Below are 19,329 nucleotides of genomic sequence, written 5' to 3'. Positions count from 1 at the left end.
ATTTAACATTGCACCAGAAAAGAAACGGACGGACAAACCAAAGATAGAGAGTACCTATTATAATTTTTTTTTTTCCCAGTTTATCACTACATCTACAGCTAATACGTCACAAACACAGTGGCTTCACATTGGCAAAGGAAAGTTTTACTACTTCACAGTCAGAAATTGTCACCAGTCAACAGTGAGACGAAAAAACAGTAACATATGGCATATACATCAACACGCTACTCAGTGCATGTCCCGGTTAAACATTGTTTACTAACCAATGATAAGACTTTAATTGGACGAGATACAATACTGAAATACAACTGGCCCTTTTTTTTTTAAATTCCATAAAATCAGCAAGCAACGGCCTTCTTCACACTAAATCAGGAGGTCTCTTGGGAAGGAGACGTGAAAAGAAAAAGCACATGGAGAGTAAATGCTCCAGGAGTCGGGACTGAAGGAGGGGTGACGTCGGATATTTATTTACAGTGTCTTTTTCACTTATTCAGCTTGAGGCTTTTGATCTGTTGGCCTCCTTCCTTCCTCTTCATCACTGGAGTCCCAAAAAGATGCTTGATTTTCTTTTTCTAGAGCTTAATATTTTTTTTTGTTACCGTTTTCAAACATGTCAAAAGGGCCACATAGTAGCGTCCATGGCATGCACATCTAAAATGAAACAACGATTAAACCCAAAGCGGCAGTTTAGCCTTCAGTGTAGGAAGTGATATGCATCGTTTTGCCTCACTGGTCTATTTGCATACAAACCAGTCCCTCCCCCAACCACTTTTAAACCAAAACAAACAAAGAAAACGTAAAACAAAACACACCGAGTTAAATAAGGAACGAATGCAAAAATTCTACCATTTACACATTCTAGCAGGTTCCGTAACATATAACATTTGGTACTTTCAAGGTTTTTAAATGGCAATTGAAATAATGAAAACTCGGTCTAATGGTTTTGCATCCATTGTAAAACAGAAGAATACTTGCAACAGTTATTTTATCTCAACATTATATATATATATTTAAATATATATAAATTTATAGAATATTCTTTTTAATTGTCACCAATCATCTGTTTTTTATTTAATTTTTTTTCTCTCAAGCAAGATGCATACACTATTTATATAGGAGCGGGGGAGATTTACAGGGTGACGTATGGAGGGAGGGGGAAAGGGTTACTGGGCGATGGGGGGTTTTTGGGGAGGAAGTTGTGATTTATTTTTATTTTTTTAGCTTGTTTATTCCTCGTCGGGTTTGTTCATGGCCTTAAGAGCGTCCAGAAGCTGGGTGGGACCGCCGACATGGGTCGAACCTGCATAGATGAGCACCGGGGGAGAGAAACAAAGAGGACAAATTCAGAAATGTACACACACATGTCAGATTCACTTTAACAATATGTTGTCAGCTATTTATCCATATGTCTATTTATCTATCTATATCAAATTTCAATAATTCGATATGTTGTTATTATTATAGATTTTTGTTTAATTAAACACTACCATTCAAATGTTTAAGGTTGTAAAGTTTTATTTAACAGAGATGTATTAGATTACTGTAAAAAATTATAGAGAAAAAAAAAGTTTTTTAATACAAAAACATAAAAAATAATCATTTATTTTGATGATAATTAATGTACAGTTGAAATCAGAATTATTAATCCCTTCTTGAAATTAATTTTTAAAATCTTTTTTAAATCACAGCAAGGAAATTGTCACAGTTTGTCAGATAATATTTTTTCTTCTGAAGAAAGTCTTATTTGTTTTGTTTCAGCTAGAATAAAAGCAGTTATTAATTTTTTAAGGTCAAATTTAGGGGGTTTAATCATTTTAGGGGGTTTATTATTCTGACTTCAAATGTATAGTTGAAATCAGAATTATTGTAAGTTGTATTATTACTTTTTAACGGAAACCATATTTTTTTTTAACACATTTCAAAACTTAATAGTTTTACTAACTAATTTCTAATAACTGTTATCTTTGCCATGATGACAGTAGGCTGACAGTTTAATAACCTTGGATAAAAATATCACAGATTCACGATATCACATTATTGTGATAACTACTCTAAAATAAGTTATTTTTATATCTCTGGGTTTGAAAATAAGTAACTTTTTCCCACAATACATAAAATACATTTTATATTAGAAAACATTTATAATATTTTGGAACAGTAAACGTGTCAGGCTAAATAATTAAAACAAATCATTGACTTTTGCTCTCTTCATTAGTTTTAAAAACACATATTTCTTTACAACACATTTAAAAAAAACACATTTAAAAACATACATATACCTTAGAAACGGTAACAAAACATTTTAGTGGTTTCAAAACCATGACTTTTCCAAACTGCAGTAAACCTATTAATCAATTATGGGAGGCTAATAATTTCCACTTCAACTGTATGTATTTTGTTGCAAAAGACTTTGTTGTTAAAATAAACGCATATTTGGTGAGATATTGAAAAAAATATCCTTTTAGTCAGTAGTGTGTGTACAGTATATAATTTTTTTAAATATAAAAATAATGTAAATACAAACAGAATTTTAGTAGATAATTAGCTGAAAACACATTTCTAATACTGTACGTTCAACCTACCCTAAAACATTTGTGTCGCAGGGTCACCAGAAAAACAGATGTAGGGACTAATATAATTTGGTTCCCTAAGAGACAAATGTTATTCTAATCACGTCTAGACAAATAGTTTTGCAAAGCTGCATGTTCCGAATATTACATTGCAACTAAAACTCGATTGATTGAAATGGAGTATAATTACAATGCAACTTGGGTTGCCAGCATAAAGAGGCAAATCAGTTTTACTCTAACTGTTACTATCATGTAAACATGCAGTTTTGCTCATCGCTAATCAAATACACAATGTGATTTGTAGCTGTTCAACTAGATGAACGGGACTAAAACAAAACATCCATGAAAACAAACCATATATTTGTTCAGAAATGGCTGGAGCAGTCAAAAAAGTGTTTCATGTTGCAGTATGGGTTAGGACTGGCATACTGCATATGGTGTGATCTTTTACGAACACAAAACAACAACTGAAAAAGGGGGGAAATCAAAAGGGATATAGCTTTAGCAGGCTGACACTTGATAGGGTCGAGCAATGATCATTCCTGTACAATGGTTTAGTGAGTAGTTTAGTCAGGTACAGTATTTGGAAGAACACTGTATTACAGAAGATTGTTTCTGTGCACTTCTTGGCATATAAATGTTAGATTTACTCATAGTTGGGTTAATTTATTCAGTTTTTTTTTTTTTTGACTGAATATTCAGAGTAAACTCAAGTTATATGTGACTGAAAGAATCTGATTTACCACAGAAAGAAATTTGTTCATCAAAATATTTTTATGTTGCAATTCTCTTATAATGGACGTCTATAGAGCAAGTAGCCCAATGGACTTGATTGGCCCTTAACTATTTCAAATAATCACACCCAGACGAACCAAAGTATTTAAAATCTGTCAGAAGTGAAGGGAATATTGTTGATTATCACTTAAGGTCAGAGACTAAGGTCTTAATAACAATTAGTCACTATAATAAACTTGTTGGATAGGAGAAATGGACAGGAATAAAGATCTCAGTGACCAAGGGCCTAACTTTTATAGCAAAGCAACTGTAACAGTGAGAATTGAGGCATGCTCGGTCAGAGGTGCTGAGAATGCACATTGGGCCAAGTTGGGACCACAAACTCGGCACCCAATTCTCATAGATGCATAAGGGTAATGAATGTAAAAGCCAATCAAGGTCACAACAATGCAATCAGATTGCCTATTATGACAACTGTCCACCATCAAAAGAACTTACAATTGAAACACACCCATCGGATCTGGACCTTGGACAATGGAAGAAGGTTCTCTGATCCTTTAGGGTGCTTTCACACCTGCTATATTTAGTTGGATTGAATCCCACTAGAGTTTGTTTTTTGATTTGGTGTGGTTTGTTTGGGCAGGTGTGAATGCAGCAGTCGCACTCAAGTGTGCACTAAAAGCGAACCAAACAAGCATACTGAGTTCTGCTTGAAGAGGTTGTATCTCAAACATGATCTCAAACAGAGCTAATGGCAAAATGTATTGCACATTTTGGGCTAAACCAGTTTACTCTGTTATGAGGATATTTGTGTACAGTGCTTTAGAAAAAGCTCAACGGCACTTCATGGACAAACTTCTAAAAACTTACGATGCGCTTCTTGCTATTTGAGATGCATTAAAATATTGTTTTCAAGCTGCGCCCATGCTTCATTCTCGAAATTTATAGATTGTCTGAAGTGATGCATACAAACTATATAACTGACGATGATCCATGATCAATATCAAAGAGAGCTAAAGGCAAAATGTATTGCACATTTTGGGCTAAACCAGTTTACTCTGTTATGAGGATATTTGTGTACAGTGCTTTAGAAACAGCTCAATGGCACTTCATGGACAAACTTCTAAAAACTTACGATGCGCTTCTTGCCAATTGAGATGCATTAAAATATTGTTTTTAAGCTGCGCCCATGCTTCATTCTCGAAATTTTAGATTGTCTGAAGTGATGCATACAAACTATATAACTGACGATGATCCATGATCAATATCAGGTATAAATAGTCATAATGTTTTTTTTTTCTTATTGTTAAGCCTTACTAATATTCTTTCAAATCTGTGCGTATTGTGACATTATTACAATACAATGCACCATAGATACTATAGATTGCACATTATTTTCTGTGGTAAATCAGAGTGTCATAAACTTGTGTTCACCCAGCAGGCACAGAACGTCAGACTGATGTTGTACCCCAACGTTGTGGGACGTTGCATTTTGTTTGGAAATAAAAATTGGCTTAGCGTCTGAACCGAATGTCAGGTCAATGTCCAATGTCAGACAGACATTTTCGTTACTTTCCAACGCAACCAAATATCAACATCCAATGATGTTACAGCTTGACGTTGTGTGGACGTTACCAATATGACATCTATCAGATGTTGGATTTACATTGCCATACCTGACCAATAAATATCATTTAAAGTCAACATTACGTTGGCTTAAGATGTTGTCTTGATGCTGGATTTTGGTCACTTTCCAGCACAAGCTAAAATCAATAAAATATCAACGTCATTTCACGTCGTAATCGGACGTAAATATAACATTGTCCTTAAATGCTGGTGACCTAAATCTAACCTAATGTTAATGTCTTATGACGTTGTGTGTCTGCTGGATAAGTCTGAACATTCCTGTCCATAGATTTGAAAAAACTACAATGAGTAACTCCAAACACTTACTGGAATCCCAAGCCTGCACATGAATTGCATTGGTGTAATATAAATTGTTGCTAAGCTTGTTCAAAACATCCTCTGATTAATGGATCAGTTTTGGACCACACATTGCATTGACTGACAGTCATGAGTGACGTTGTGGTCCCGTTTAATCTTATGTAATATACCTGAGGCATAACATGAAGGTTTCTGAAAAGGATACAGCCAAGGTTTTGAATTGTTAGTGTTTTGGGGGAAGCGTTAGTGCTAAAGCATATCTTAAGAACATAGCTACATTTCAAGCTTTGGCATCTGCAGAAGAATATTAGAAAAGGTAAAAAAAAAAAGAGCCAGTCGCTCTCTGGCGGAAGTAATTTTAACAAGTATTCTTTGCAGACGGCCACTTGTTCATGTAGACATGATGTGAGGTAGTTTGAAGAACTAGTTTAAAAAAATAAAACCAAATTATCCTGCAACTGGCATCCAACATCAAAGCAATTACTTCTCCAGAGGGGGGAAAAAAACAAAGTTAATATGAGTGATTGCCTTGGATTGTTATTCAGAAATAATCGGAATATGGTGAGTCTTGAGGGTAGATTAAATCTGCGGGAAAATGAAGCTTTTAAAAGAATGGTATTTGGGAGGGCAAATGGAGGAAGCCCTTCCTCGTCAAAAGAGGGGGCTCCATTGAATTAAAAGGTGCATAGTGAGGAGAATGCAGTTTAATCCACCCAACTGAGAGGATGCGGTCAACAGGGATGGGGTCAGGACTCCCACTGCATCTGTCACTCAAAGAGCTCCACCCACTGCGTTCTCAATGCCAGCCAATTGTGTTTTACTTGAGAAGTGGAGGCAGATCAATTATGGCTGATCCTGGTAAAGGGCGGTGCCTGAGTGAGACTTGCAGGTTGGCCTTTTGATGAGGCAGGAGCCGGACACCCATCCCTGAGGCGTGGTGGCGTTGTAAAACGGTAGAGTGTGGTAACAGGAGCAAGAAAAGAAAGCCCTTGTGCTGTGGGGGTTCAGAAAGGGTTTCTTTGATCGGCTGCCTTTACTTTGTCAGTGTGATTTCTCTCTCCCACCCTTCCCTCTTTCTCTCTCTCACTCGTCTGAGGGGTCAGGGTCCTCAAAGGACACCCTAGTAGATTCTCGGAAGTCGGGGTGCCGCAGGTCCATTAGAAATTTGGTTGGAGTGAGCGAGTGAGTAGAACCTGCGGAGGAACAAAGGTGGCTTCACGCTCAGAATGAATCTCACATTGCACCTCACGTTCTTTCACCAACCTCAATCTTTATGAGGATAAAAAAGAGGATTAAAACACCATTTCCCACCATCTGCAGATCTGTTTCAGGAAGGGTTTCTTAGAACCCCCTAAAAAGGGGTTCTTGGTAGCTCAGGACATACAAGTAATGGAAGTGGTGCAGACAATGGGGCTCACGTGATTCACCACCTGATTACAGTTGTTAGGTAAAAACACCTATAAGCATCTTGGTGTGAGCTTTTGGGGTTGGGACTTTTTGGTTTTGGCTGCCACTGCCTTAAAGCAGGGGGCTCTAACCCTGCTCCTGGAGAACTACTGTCCTGCAGAGTTCAGATCCAAACCCAGTCAAACCTCATTTGAACCAGCTAAAAAAAAAAAAAGAGTTCTTTTATTACAGACAGGTGTATTGGACCTTAAGTCTGCAGGAAGGTCGCTCTCCAGAAGCAGAGTTGGAGACCCCTGCCTTAAAGGTATGTTAAAAGGACAAATCTTATACTTAAACCCTATCACACACACAAAACACACACACAGAAGAACTTACGAACATAGACTTATGAACACAGCAGAGGCTCATGACTGCAATTTAAAAGCAGTTAAAACATGACAGGCACAAAATACAAGACAAGAGCGAGGAAAAGTACACAAAAGACAGATTTGCCGGTCTACACAAATTATACAAAACACGTGTATAGTTAAAGCTAAAGGTATCATTTAAAAGCATTAAAGGGTGGTTGCTTAACTCTTGAGTATACAGTGATATTTAGTAGCAGACTCACCAACGATGGCCTCCCATTTGCCATTGGCCTGTGTGACCTCATAGGCACAACGCATCTCGCTAAAGGATGCTCCACCGATGATGAAGACCATGATGCGAGGGCCTGTGCGGTACTCTCCAGGGGTTTTATTCTTGTGCCAGTGGCCATATCGGGCACTGCCATGGAAAGAACACACAAGTGTATAATTATTAGGAACAACTAGGGATATGTTCCTCAAAAACAAGACGGATGTTTGGTAGTTCAATTGCAAAATATGTGTCATAAAAATCTTTTGTTTTGTATCTTTGGGTTCTGTCTTAAAAATGGCTCACTGAAGGTTAACAAAAGCATGACTGACGGTGCTTTCACACCTAGACTTTTGTTTCATAACCTGTCTCTTTCCCCAGTTAGCACGGTTCATTTGGCATATGTGAATCCAGCAATCGCACTCGGATCCGCGCCAAAACAATCATTCCGAGATCATTTGAATGAGGTTGTCTCGGCTCAGTTGAAACCAACTCTGGAGCGAATCAATTGTAGTGAGAAAGCAATACGATCCTAGCCCAGTTATTTCACTGTATTTTATAGATATGTAATAGGCATACGGCTATATGAAGCTATATATACGGCTATATACATCCCAAGTCTCCCGGAAGTTTTGTGAGTCTCCCGCAAATGAGAGACTCCGGGATGCCCGGAAACAAGTGATGATTTCCCGGAAATTGCGCATCTCCCTCCCGGTCCTCAAATACATCGCGTACACCTTGTCAAACACCACCAAACCACCCATTCATTCGGCTAAAGGCCAGAAACAACAAGCGGCAACAACTAGCGCTGACAAAACCCAACTGTGTTGTCACCTCATGTCTTGTTTCGTCTGGACCAAAAAGCTCCCCGGGAACACACAATATGAACCAAAGCTGACTGAGACAAGAGAGTTTACTGTGGGCACCCAAAGAGGGCAGTATCTTTTTTTTATTGTTCACAACTGGAAACCAGAATTTCAGACGTTCGCGAGCAAAACGTAAACAAAGCAGCATTAAGTGCCATTATCGCAGTAATTGTTTCTCACCAGAGAGGCATTCTCTCCTGCAAATAGGTTTGATAAGCTAATAATCCATATAGTTTGCAAGTATTTCAGAAATACAGCCAGCCTCATTGTGTTCCTTCTTGACTTGAATTGTTTACTTGCTACGCCTCTTTACTGTCACATTTGCGCTCTGATTCCATGATGAATAACCAGTCAGAGCACTCTCTTCAGCCAACGCAAGTCTACTTGCTGAATCAAGCCAAACTCCCGTTAAGGCAAATCATTTCACTTTGTGGCCTTCTTTTAAATGCCTCTCAGACAGTAGGCTCAGGTATTCTGTTTAAATGGGGAAACGTCAAATTCTCCAAAATTGCTTGCCAAGCTTACGATTAAATTTCATTTTAGGAATCCCCAATGAAATTATACAACTGTATCTTGAGGTTAATTTTTAAACGTTCGAATCACACAAAATCTGCAGAACCTCACATTTGATGCCCTCCCCCGGAGAATCGTCAGTCTCTAGCGATCAGTGATTGGCCCCTGTACTAGAAGGCAGAGCCTTATTCACCATATTGACTATTACAAATTTTCCCAATTCATAAATATAGGAGTGACATGTCTTGTGTATTCTAGAGTTTTTAATAAGGCTAACAAGCGTCGAAGTTAATCTGATGAAAAGTGACGTGTAGAACACACCAAACTAACTAGCTGGACCAATGCTGGCCAATGGACAAACCAAGCCCAACACCAGATCGTGGACTTGGTGTGTCCTAGCCTTAGCATGAACATGGTCTTCTGAACTTGGGTTCACACCCATGAATCACACCGTTTTTCCACGTAAAAGGAGTAGTCAAGGGTAAAAAGTATGGAAAACAATCACAGCTCAATCAAACTCGGCTTTAGTAAACAATGATGGATGCATTATTATGAGTCATTTGAAGGTATCTGTTATTGCAGTACCATTTAAGACCTCCTAGAGGCAGCAGTTAGAGACTGACTGCACTAGATCTTTTACCCAATATCCTTTATCTTTGCCACATTTCTCTACACATTTATAAGATAAAGTTAAGAATGTGTCTAATAAAATAGTGCATTTATAAGGAACAGCAGAGTTACAGTATCTACAAGCTCATTGAGCACTGGTGTTCTTCAGTCCAATTAATATCTGCGCAATGGGAGTCAGCAGTGTGGGAGGCAGAGACTTCCTGCTTTGACTCTGCTACTGTTTACAGGAGCTGTGCTATAGTTTGTTTGTCCTGACAGCAGAAGAGTGTGCCGGGATCATTACTGCTGACCCTGAGGAAATATTCCAGTCTCCACTGCTTCTGTAAGTGCTTGGTGTTCACCCCCACCTTACATCGCAAAACACCCACCAATCACGGTATTGATCTCAGTGTTCTACTTACCCTTCTGTGCACAAATGATTATTGATTTAAGTTACTTCTGTCTTTTTACTTATGCGGTAAAAAATACATGAGTGCATCTGCATTTTCAGTGTGTGTGTGATAGTGAGCAAAACCTATTAAACCTCTTTTTGAAGAGTTCCTTATTTGTTAAACTGGTATATGAATTAAAAAAAATATCTAGTCGGCGCCAGTGGTGTAGTGGTAAGGGCATCAACACATGCACTCCAGAGCTCACAGCGACCCGTGTTCGATTCCGCCTCATGGTCCTATGCCGATCCTTTCCCTCTCTCTGCTCCCCATGCTTTCCTGTCAATTCTCTCTACTTTCCTATCCAATAAAGGTGAAAACCCCTAAAAAAATAATTATAAAAAATATATATCTAAAATATATTTATATTAAAACAACGCTGCCAATACTAAAGTTAAATTATATAATGTTAAATATTTAAATTATATATGGATGTGTGTATGTCTTAGGTATAATTTAAAGGTATAATTTATGTCTTGGGTATAATTTATAATAAATGATTATAAAACATCTCAATATTACAATAATTTCGATATTTGCAAATTGTTTTAAATAATTAATTTAAATTTTATTTTGGAAGAAAGCTTAATTGCCTGAAATAATATACACTCACCAGCCACTTTATTAGGTACACCTTACTAGTACCGAGTTGGACCCCCTTTTGCCTTCAGAACTGCCTTAATACTTTGTTATACTTTGTTAATACTGTGTTATAATTTGTTAATACTTTGTTAGAAAATATCCCCCACACCATTAAACCACCACCAGCCTAAATCGTTGCTACAAGGAAGGATCCATGCTTTCAGGTTGTTGACACCCAATTCTGACCCTACCATTCGAATGTCGCAGCAGAAATTGAAACTCATCAGACCAGATAACGTTTTTTCCACCTTCTATTGTCCGATTTTTGTGAGCCTGTGAAAAATTGTAGCCTCAGTTTCCTGTTCTTAGCTGACAGGAGTGATCTTCTGCTGCTGTAGCCCATCTGCTTCAAGATTGCACGTGTTGTATGTTCAGAGATGCTCTTTTGCATACCTCAGTTATAACGAGTGGATATTTGAGTTACTGTTGCCTTTCTAACAGCTCGAACCAGTCATCAACAAGGCATTTGTGCTCACAGAACTGCCGCTCACTGGATATTTTCTCTTTTTCAGACCGTTCTCTGTAAACCCTAGAGATGGTTGTGCATGAAAATCCCAGTAGATCAGCAGTTTCTGAAATACTCAGACCAGCTTGTCGGGCACCAACAACCATGCCTTGTTCAAAGTCACCTAAATCCCCTTTCTTCTTTATTCTGATGCTCGGTTTAAACTGCAGCAGATCATCTTGACCATCCATCTAAATGCATTGAGTTGCTGCCATGCGATTGGCTGATTAGAAATTTGCGTTAACGAGCAGTTGGACAGGTGTACCTAATAAAGTGGCTGGTGAGTGTATCAAGACTTCAAAATGGACTCAAATTAGATTTGCTCCTCTGTATTTTGTTCAACTTAAAAAATGATCTAAATGTATTTTACTTCCTGTTTAGTAAACTAAAGCCCTGACTTGCACATGTACCTGACTGCAGAAGTGCTGAAGGAGGAGGAAGAGCGTGTTGAGATGTATGGATAATGTTTGGTGTCCAGCTTGTCGTCGATAGCATCCTGCAAGATTGAAAAAGCAAGTAAGACCACACACTTAATACACTGTTTCTCCATCAGTTTCTATAGAGCAGGATTGACCTCCATGATATCCTTGATGAGCGGGGTCCAGCGAGAGAGCTGGTAGGTCTGTTCGCTCACACGCTCCTTACGGTCCATCTTCTTGCCTCTGCGCAGAGTCGACTGCAGATGACAGAAAAACAGCAGAAAACTCAAAGAATCAGTTTGAGCATTCACATGTGGCTGAAATGTATGACTACCGTAAATAGTATTGCCACAGCACTAATTCAAGTGACAATATTTATGCATGTCTTCAGTTCTTATTTTACTAAAATTAAAACTTTAAGCATGAATGTTAAGGAGTTTTATATCACTGTTTGAGTACACCCAAATATTTGTGTTAGGGGAAAATATTCAATAAAAATTTTAAAAAGAGAAAAAAAATCAAGAGAAGCAAAAATATACGTATTTTATATATAATATAATATATCACTTGAAGTTTATTTTATTATCTTTCTATTTCTAAAGATGTTCGTTCACTAAAATGTCATTTTATTAAATATATCTGTTTAATAATTCTGTTTTGTTCAAATGGACCAAAATATATTAACTACTTTCACTGTGAAATGGATAAAAATGTTAATTTTCAAAATGGGGTGAACTCATTACTGTATGTAGTTCAAATATTTTTCAAGTGCTGTTTAACAGAGCATGGACATTTTTCACAGTATTTCCTATATGATTTTATCTTCTTTCTTTAGTTTGGCTGGAATAAAAGCTTTATTTTTTAAACAATTCTAATGTGAAATATATATTTTGGTTGACTACAGAATCAACCACTGCTGTTTAATGATTTTCCAGTTATTAAAAAAAGCCTGTGCAAACTTTGGATAAATAGTCTTGGGACAGACTAGGCTGTGGTGAGCTGTAAAAGCCAAAACAAAATGCTTTAAGTGGCTTAAATGCCATACAGCCATGGTAAGGTAGCAAAGTTCTTTGATTATCATACTGAAATGAGAGTTTAGTTCTTAGACATATCAACCTAGAAAATAGCAGCCTTTTAATCTTCTGTAGGCCTTAATACACGATGTAACTACAAAAGATTCAAGCTTTGAATAGAAAAATTATCTAAACTCTTTGGTTGTTTTTGAGTGAGAAACAATTAAATTATCTATCTGTTCATCCATCCATCCTACGTGTAAATGTGCTCATGTCAAACCTGAAGATTGGCTGACTGGATTCAAAAATTGTGAAACTTGTAAAAATTCAATATTTTCAAAGGTCACAAAAAAATAAAAAATCCAATAGGAGAATTAGGTGCAACCCATCAAGTTGTTAGAGCAGCTGACTGTAGTTTTGGTTACCTAGTAACCAACAGTAAACAAGCATGTAAGCATAATAGAGTCTTTTTCAAGTCCAAAACTTCAAACGAGTGTAAAAACCTTGTTTTGCTAATTAAGGGATTTTTATTCAAAATGTGCTATTTCCATCATTAGTTTCTCATACGATACTTCAAAATGTGCATGAACACATGGGGCTCTATTTTAACGGTCTAGACGCAAAGTCTAAGGCGCAGAGTGCAAAAGCATTAAGGGCGTGTCCGAATCTACTTTTTCTATTTTAAGGACGGGAAAATACGTGCTGCGCCACGGCACAAAAACTATTTCTAAATTCAGTTCTATTTTCCAGCAAACGAATAAATAAACAATAATAATGAAGTCTGGTCAAAAGACCAGTTAAGAAGTTATATCCAAAGTCATGTCCTATGCCCCATATTGTCCAAAACCTGACAGATGGGTAAATCTAAGCTTGTTTTTAATAAAACAGATATAAATATAAATCTTTTAAATACGTATAATAATAATAATAACATTATACAAAAGCAGAGGTGAAGAAGGCAGAGAAGTACTAGTTTTTATATTTATAGAAAATATAATTTTTTGTTTTTCTTGGTTCCTCAAAATAGCAACACGTCAACAATGCACCTTAACACACCTTTTTTCTAGACCAGAACACCCTTATTTAAACAACGTGGCGAAAAACGGGAAAATTAAGGATGCGTTGGTCTGAAAATAGCAACATGTTTGCGCCTTATTACACCGTGTGTATCATAGAGCCCATGGTGATGGAAACCCAGTTTGTAAGTGAGTGACTGGAAAAGTGCATTGTATCCGCTGTCGCCACTGGCTTGCATGGTTCAGGATCTGAAAAGCTACTCATCGATGAATTTGCTCTTCAGTGTTTGGACTCTCAATAATGACTTCAAACCACACTGAACTGAGCTAAACTGAACTGAAATTAAACACTAAAACTGAACTACCCTGATCCAGTTACTATGACCATTTATGTGAAGCTGCTTTGACACAATCTACATTGTAAAAGCGCTATACAAATAAAGCTGAATTGAATTGAATTGAATTATTGTTTCAAATGTCAGTATGAATACATATCAAAATAGTAATACATTTAACACCAGTAATCAGTACAACGATTAACATCCAGGAAGAAGGTAACATACGTCTGTGATGATGGGGACGCCCAGGTGAGCCATATTGGTGATGATCTCACTGTCCTCAGGAGGGATCTGAGCATGCTGGATCAGCTTGTTAAGGTTTTCCTCCGTGATCCCTGTTTCACCACACAGAAGACATGTTACAAAATGGCTGTAAAACACAAACAGAGGTTTAAAATCACCGCCCGAAACTCTCTATCTTCTAACCGTTCTTGAGGAAAATGTAGAGCAGGATGATGCGGATCTTGTCATAGGTGGTGACATTGGCATCCAGCAAGATTGGCACGATGGCCCTCATGGGGTCTTTAATCTTCTCACCCTCAGCATCTGTTCCCATTGCGAGATCCTGCCAGGTGTTGGAGAGAAAAACATAAATTATGCTTAAGATGTAACACAACCTTGATGCTTTAGGATCAATTCAGTATCAATAACAACAAATTTAAGCCTACACTCCCTGACAAAAGTCTTGTTGCCTAGTTTCAGGAACAACAAATAATAGCTTGACTTCTAGTTGATCATTTGGTATCAAAAGTGGCTTATATGAAAGGCAAAGGCCTCTAGATTACCAAAATAAAATATGATCATGCCTTGATTTTTAATCTTTTAATTAGGACAGGGCGACGCAGTGGCGCAGTAGGTAGTGCTGTCGCCTCACAGCAAGAAGGTCGCTGGTTCGAGCCTAGGCTGGGTCAGCTGGCATTTCTGTGTGGAGTTTGCATGTTCTCTCTGCATTTGCGTGGGTTTCCTCCGGGTGCTCCGGTTTCCCCCACAATCCAAAGACATGTGGTACAGATGAATTGGGTAGGCTAAATTGTTCGTAGTGTATGAGTGTGTGTGAATGTTTTCCAGAGATGGGTTGTGGCTGGAAGGGCATCCGCTGTGTAAAAACGTGCAGGAAAAGTTGGCGGTTCATTCCGCTGTGACGACCCTGGATTAATAAAGGGACTAAGCCGAAAAGAAAATCAATGAATGAATAAATAATCAGGAAAGTAAGGTCTGACTTTGCTTCAACAAAAGTCTTGTCACTTAGATAAAATGTCCAGTAGAGAATATAAAGTCATGGTGCAGTCGAAAAAGAATTAATATTGTGTATGACTCCCATGAGCTTGGACGACTGCATCTATAAATCTCTGCAGAAGTTGTGATGATTGGCATGCAGTTCAACAGATGATTCATTGGAATCTACCTTCTGCCACTTTTCCAAATGATCAACTAGAAGACAAGTTATTATGTGTTGCTCTTACAACTGTGATCGACGAAAAGACTTTTGTCAGGTAGTGTATACTGATGGTTAAAGGGATCGTTCATTTAAAATTTACATTTCCTTATTATTTACTCACACTGAATGGGTTCTAAACTTTTAGAATTTCATGTTGAACATCATGCTGACATCTATAGTAACAAAAATGCTATGGGAGTCAACAACTGTTTTTTTTTTCCTCTACATAGTTTTCACTTTGGGTTGAAATATCCTTTTTAAGCTATCCAAAAATTACATAATGAAATCTATAAATACTAAACTGTCTGAAGTAACAAAGTTTGGTCTACAAATAAGATTATGGTCAACCTTCAATGTCATTATCTTCTGTGGTTATAATAAAAAATAAAAACAAGACATTTTCTTGAAGCTTTCAGATTATTTAAGCATCAACATTAATACTTTTCCTACTGGTAGTTGAGCCATCCAAATTAAATCCATAATCACTAAATAGTAGATACTTGTGTATAACTCTTTTAAGTTTAGTTAGATCAGTTTAACCAGTAATGGATCCAGGTTATTTTTTTATGTTTCCCAACCATAGAATTATGATTATCGTACATTTTTACCATGATTTACAGAAAATACTAAACTGTCATTAAACGTAATAATAGCTAATAACAAAAAAAAACCTAAAAAATCAACTTTTAAATATTTGTCCCCACATAATTAAATTATGCATAATCACTTACTCTTTTATTTATTTTAATATGTACAGGGCAGAACAAGTACATTAATTTATATGTCACACTGAATAAAGATAGATAAATGTACATAATTTGATATTTAAATGCTCACAAAAGTTATTTTATTCATTGAAGCTAACTTTGCGTGCTTTTAATAGCTTTTTATTAAACTGTGAATTTAATTTGATGCCAAAATGTGAAGTCAGTTTAGTGTTCTTCCACCACACAGCTTTCAGACACACTCTTCATAATCTATCGCTCATTGTGGCATTTTCATTACTTTCTCTCTCTCTCTCTCCGCTCTGCTCATTGAAATGAATCGTGATTTACTGGGCAACTTTTGCGAGCGGCTCCTGTGCTTCACTTCCGTCCTCCTCTCACTTTGGCTGCTTTCAGCCTGCGACAGATGAATATTGGCCTTTTTTACAGTCTAAAAGCCAAAGACTGAGTAAGACTGGATGATGTTAGCATTATACAGTCCAATTGCAATCAAGCAAATAACAAAATAAATCGTGAGTAAAATCCTCCTAAAATGTATTCAAAGATATACATATGAATATTGTTGGTTAAACTACAATGCATTATCTTGTCAATAATCCAACAATATTGTGTCTAAATATCTATAAGATTATTTTACATATAATCATATAAATAATATAAATATCCTATAAATATAAATCCAGCAAAAAATAATAATAAACATATATTTGAAACCGATATTATTTGCAAGAGTGATTAATCAGCTTCATCAAAACAGTATATACTCTACAAACTTTTTGTAATAAATGATTAATAATATATTAATAATACATTAATTCATTTTCCTTTGGCTTAGTCTCTATTTCGGAGGTCGCCACAGCGGAATGAATTGCCAACTATTCCAGCATACAGTATGTTTTTTTTGTTTTTTTTGCAGTGGATGCCCTTCCAGCTGCAACTCAGTAATGGGAAACACCCATATACTCTCACATGCAGACTCAGGAACTACAGACAATTAGTTTTTTTTAATTCACCTATGCTGCATGTTATTGGACTGTAGGGGAAGCCTGAGCACCCAGAAGAAACCCACACGAACACGGGGAAAACATGCAAACTCAACACAGAAATGCCAACTGGACCAGCCAAGACTTGAATCAGTGACCTTCTTGCTGTGAGGTGACAGTGCTAACCACTGAGCCACCGTGCCAATATTGATAACACAATCTGCATGAATAAAAATGATCTAAATGATAATACTGTTTATATATATAAACATTTTATATAAACATATATGTGTTTAAGTAATCACATGAAAAATTTTAAATATAGTGAACTAATAGACACAAATAATTGCAATTCATCTACTAATAAGTAGGGATATTATAATTGCCACGATCACCAGCGATCTAGCAGTTGCAGATTGCTGGAAAACTACAAATTTGCCACTGATATGAACTACAAATCCCATCATGCACTACTCGCCCACACCAGTTCCAGTTCTCTTCTTGATTGCAAACACACAGCTGAAGCTTGTGAAGACTAATGACCAGGACTATAAATAAACCTCACTCTCACACACATATTTTTGAGTCTTGTTTGTTGTAACATTTTTAAGCATTCTCTTGTCTACTCTTGTCGTGCTTTTGCCTTGTTTTCTCATGTATTTTATTTTGCTGCCCATAATCGCCCATTTTGCCTGTGACCAACTACGATTTTGGATTACCCTGATGTATCTGTTTGTTCCTGTTAACCATTGCCTGTCTGATTAAGCTATTGAAGAAACTGCATTTGGACCCTCAACTTTGTTGTCACTTGACTCCTTATGTTACAATAATGCAGTTTGGTGGCCATGAATGTTAAAACAATTACATTAAAGATATTTAATTTCTCCACTAACTGATTTTTTCTATTTGATTTTCTCAGTGATGTGTGCCGGTGTATATGATTGTACCTGCTCAACACGGCATAGTTTGTCCACAGTTCCCTGGTAGTGCTTCATGCAATCCTCAGCCAGCTGCAGATGAGTTGAGTACTAGACACACACACACACAAACAGATATTTACAGGATGAGTAATGTGGGCATAAAAGATACTTCAAATATCACATTCAAAAGCTCAGTTTAAATGCTGTCTGATTCTGTATGCTTAATTAGCAGCTCTGGTGGTCTACATGCACAGTCTTTCAAAACTGTTTTGTAAGTGTCATATGTCTTAATGTGATATGGATTACAAAATTTGGGAGTAATGAGTGATATCAGGACTGCTAACATTTTCAGTTGCATAAATACAGTATGGTGAAAATGTTGGAGGCTCACTTTAACAATAAACTTTAAAATAATAAAATAGTTCAGATTTAGTTTAATATGCACAATATTCTAAGCACATTTGGGAAGAAAATGTATATTAGTTGTTACATTTACTCAATAAACCATTATATTCAAATATTATTTTACAATCCTACTAGGCTTCATTTACAGTAAAAACATTTTCCTTTAAATGAGGATGCTTTCTTTTTAACATCATTTGCACATCTTTATTATTATTATTATTATTATTAGTAGTAGTAGTAGTAGTAGTAGTAGTAGTAGTAGTAGTAGTAGTAGTAGTAGTAGTAGTAGTAGTAGTAGTAGAAGTAGTAGTAGTAATGATAATAATAGTACTAGTACTCTAAAATAATAATACAACACATTTTCTTATTATAAATACAGCAACATAGATATACTGTAACAGGCTGCTGTAACAATTTAACTGATCTGTAGCAGTTATGATTAAAATAGGAAAAAGAATTATCTTATTTTTGTTACATAATTCAAATATAAAACTTGATTTTTTTTTTTTTTTTTTTTGCATTTTCATTGTTGACAGAACTTGTTTATAGAATAGAATAGAATAGAATAGAATAGAATAGAATAGAATAGAATAGAATAGAATAGAATAGAATAGAATAGAATAGACAAGACAAGTATTTCCGGGAGGAAAATAAGTATTCAACATGTCACCATTTTTCTCAGAAAACATATTTCTAAAGGCGCTGTTGGCTTGAAATTTTCACCAGATGTTGGTAACAACCAAAGAAATCCATAACTGCAAAGAAAACAAATCTACTAATTAGTTTAAAAATGAAGTTATGTGTAATAAAGTGAAATGACACAGGGAAAAACTATTGAACACATGAAGAAAGTTAGGTGTAGAAAGGCAGTGAAAGCCCAGACAGCAGCTGAAATCTCTAGGTAGTTCTTAAGCAACTCTCTGCCCTTTCTCATTGTAAATGAACATTAGCTGCTTCAGTCCAACATCTACATTAGCAGGATGATGAAGATGAAACCAGAGTGGACATTTCAGCAAGACAATGATCCAAAACAAAGCCAAGGAAACTCTCAAATGCTTTCAGAGCAAGAAAATCAAGCTGTAGAATGGCCCAGTCAATCACCTGACTTGAATCCAATAAAGTAAATGAATAAAGATCAGATTTGATAGACAAGACCCACAGAAACATCAAGACACTGTTAAAGTCCATGAAAAACTCACACCTGAGTAATTTATGTG

The 19,329-nt window shown here is 36.5% G+C and overlaps 1 protein-coding gene and 1 long non-coding RNA gene across 4 annotated transcripts in view; one reads left to right on the top strand and one right to left on the bottom strand.

Annotated features, from left to right (window-relative positions):
- Nucleotides 1–1,034: 1,034 nt before the first annotated feature.
- stxbp1a (syntaxin binding protein 1a) overlaps nucleotides 1,035–19,329 on the bottom strand; it is a 55,199-nt gene continuing 36,904 nt past the window's right edge. Inside the window, exons 13-20 of one of the 3 annotated variants that reach the window (XM_087300232.1) lie at nucleotides 17,735–17,815; nucleotides 14,068–14,206; nucleotides 13,867–13,976; nucleotides 11,430–11,531; nucleotides 11,266–11,351; nucleotides 7,267–7,421; nucleotides 6,287–6,442; nucleotides 1,035–1,300 (exon numbers count right to left, since the gene is read on the bottom strand). In XM_087300232.1, the coding sequence (XP_087156358.1) occupies nucleotides 6,333–6,442; nucleotides 7,267–7,421; nucleotides 11,266–11,351; nucleotides 11,430–11,531; nucleotides 13,867–13,976; nucleotides 14,068–14,206; nucleotides 17,735–17,815 (783 nt within the window). In that variant the 3' untranslated portion in view covers nucleotides 1,035–1,300; nucleotides 6,287–6,332. 3 annotated transcript variants of the gene reach the window in all.
- LOC141379824 (uncharacterized) lies at nucleotides 8,895–17,807 on the top strand. Its single transcript, XR_015520125.1, has 3 exons — nucleotides 8,895–9,602; nucleotides 11,237–11,371; nucleotides 17,707–17,807. It is a non-coding gene; the product is annotated as an uncharacterized LOC141379824 (long non-coding RNA).

This window comes from Danio rerio, chromosome 21 (genome assembly GCF_052040795.2).
Source record: "Danio rerio strain M-AB ecotype USA chromosome 21, GRCz13ab, whole genome shotgun sequence".
Classification (NCBI taxonomy): domain Eukaryota; kingdom Metazoa; phylum Chordata; class Actinopteri; order Cypriniformes; family Danionidae; genus Danio; species Danio rerio.
This window is presented reverse-complemented; position numbering and strand designations above follow the sequence as displayed.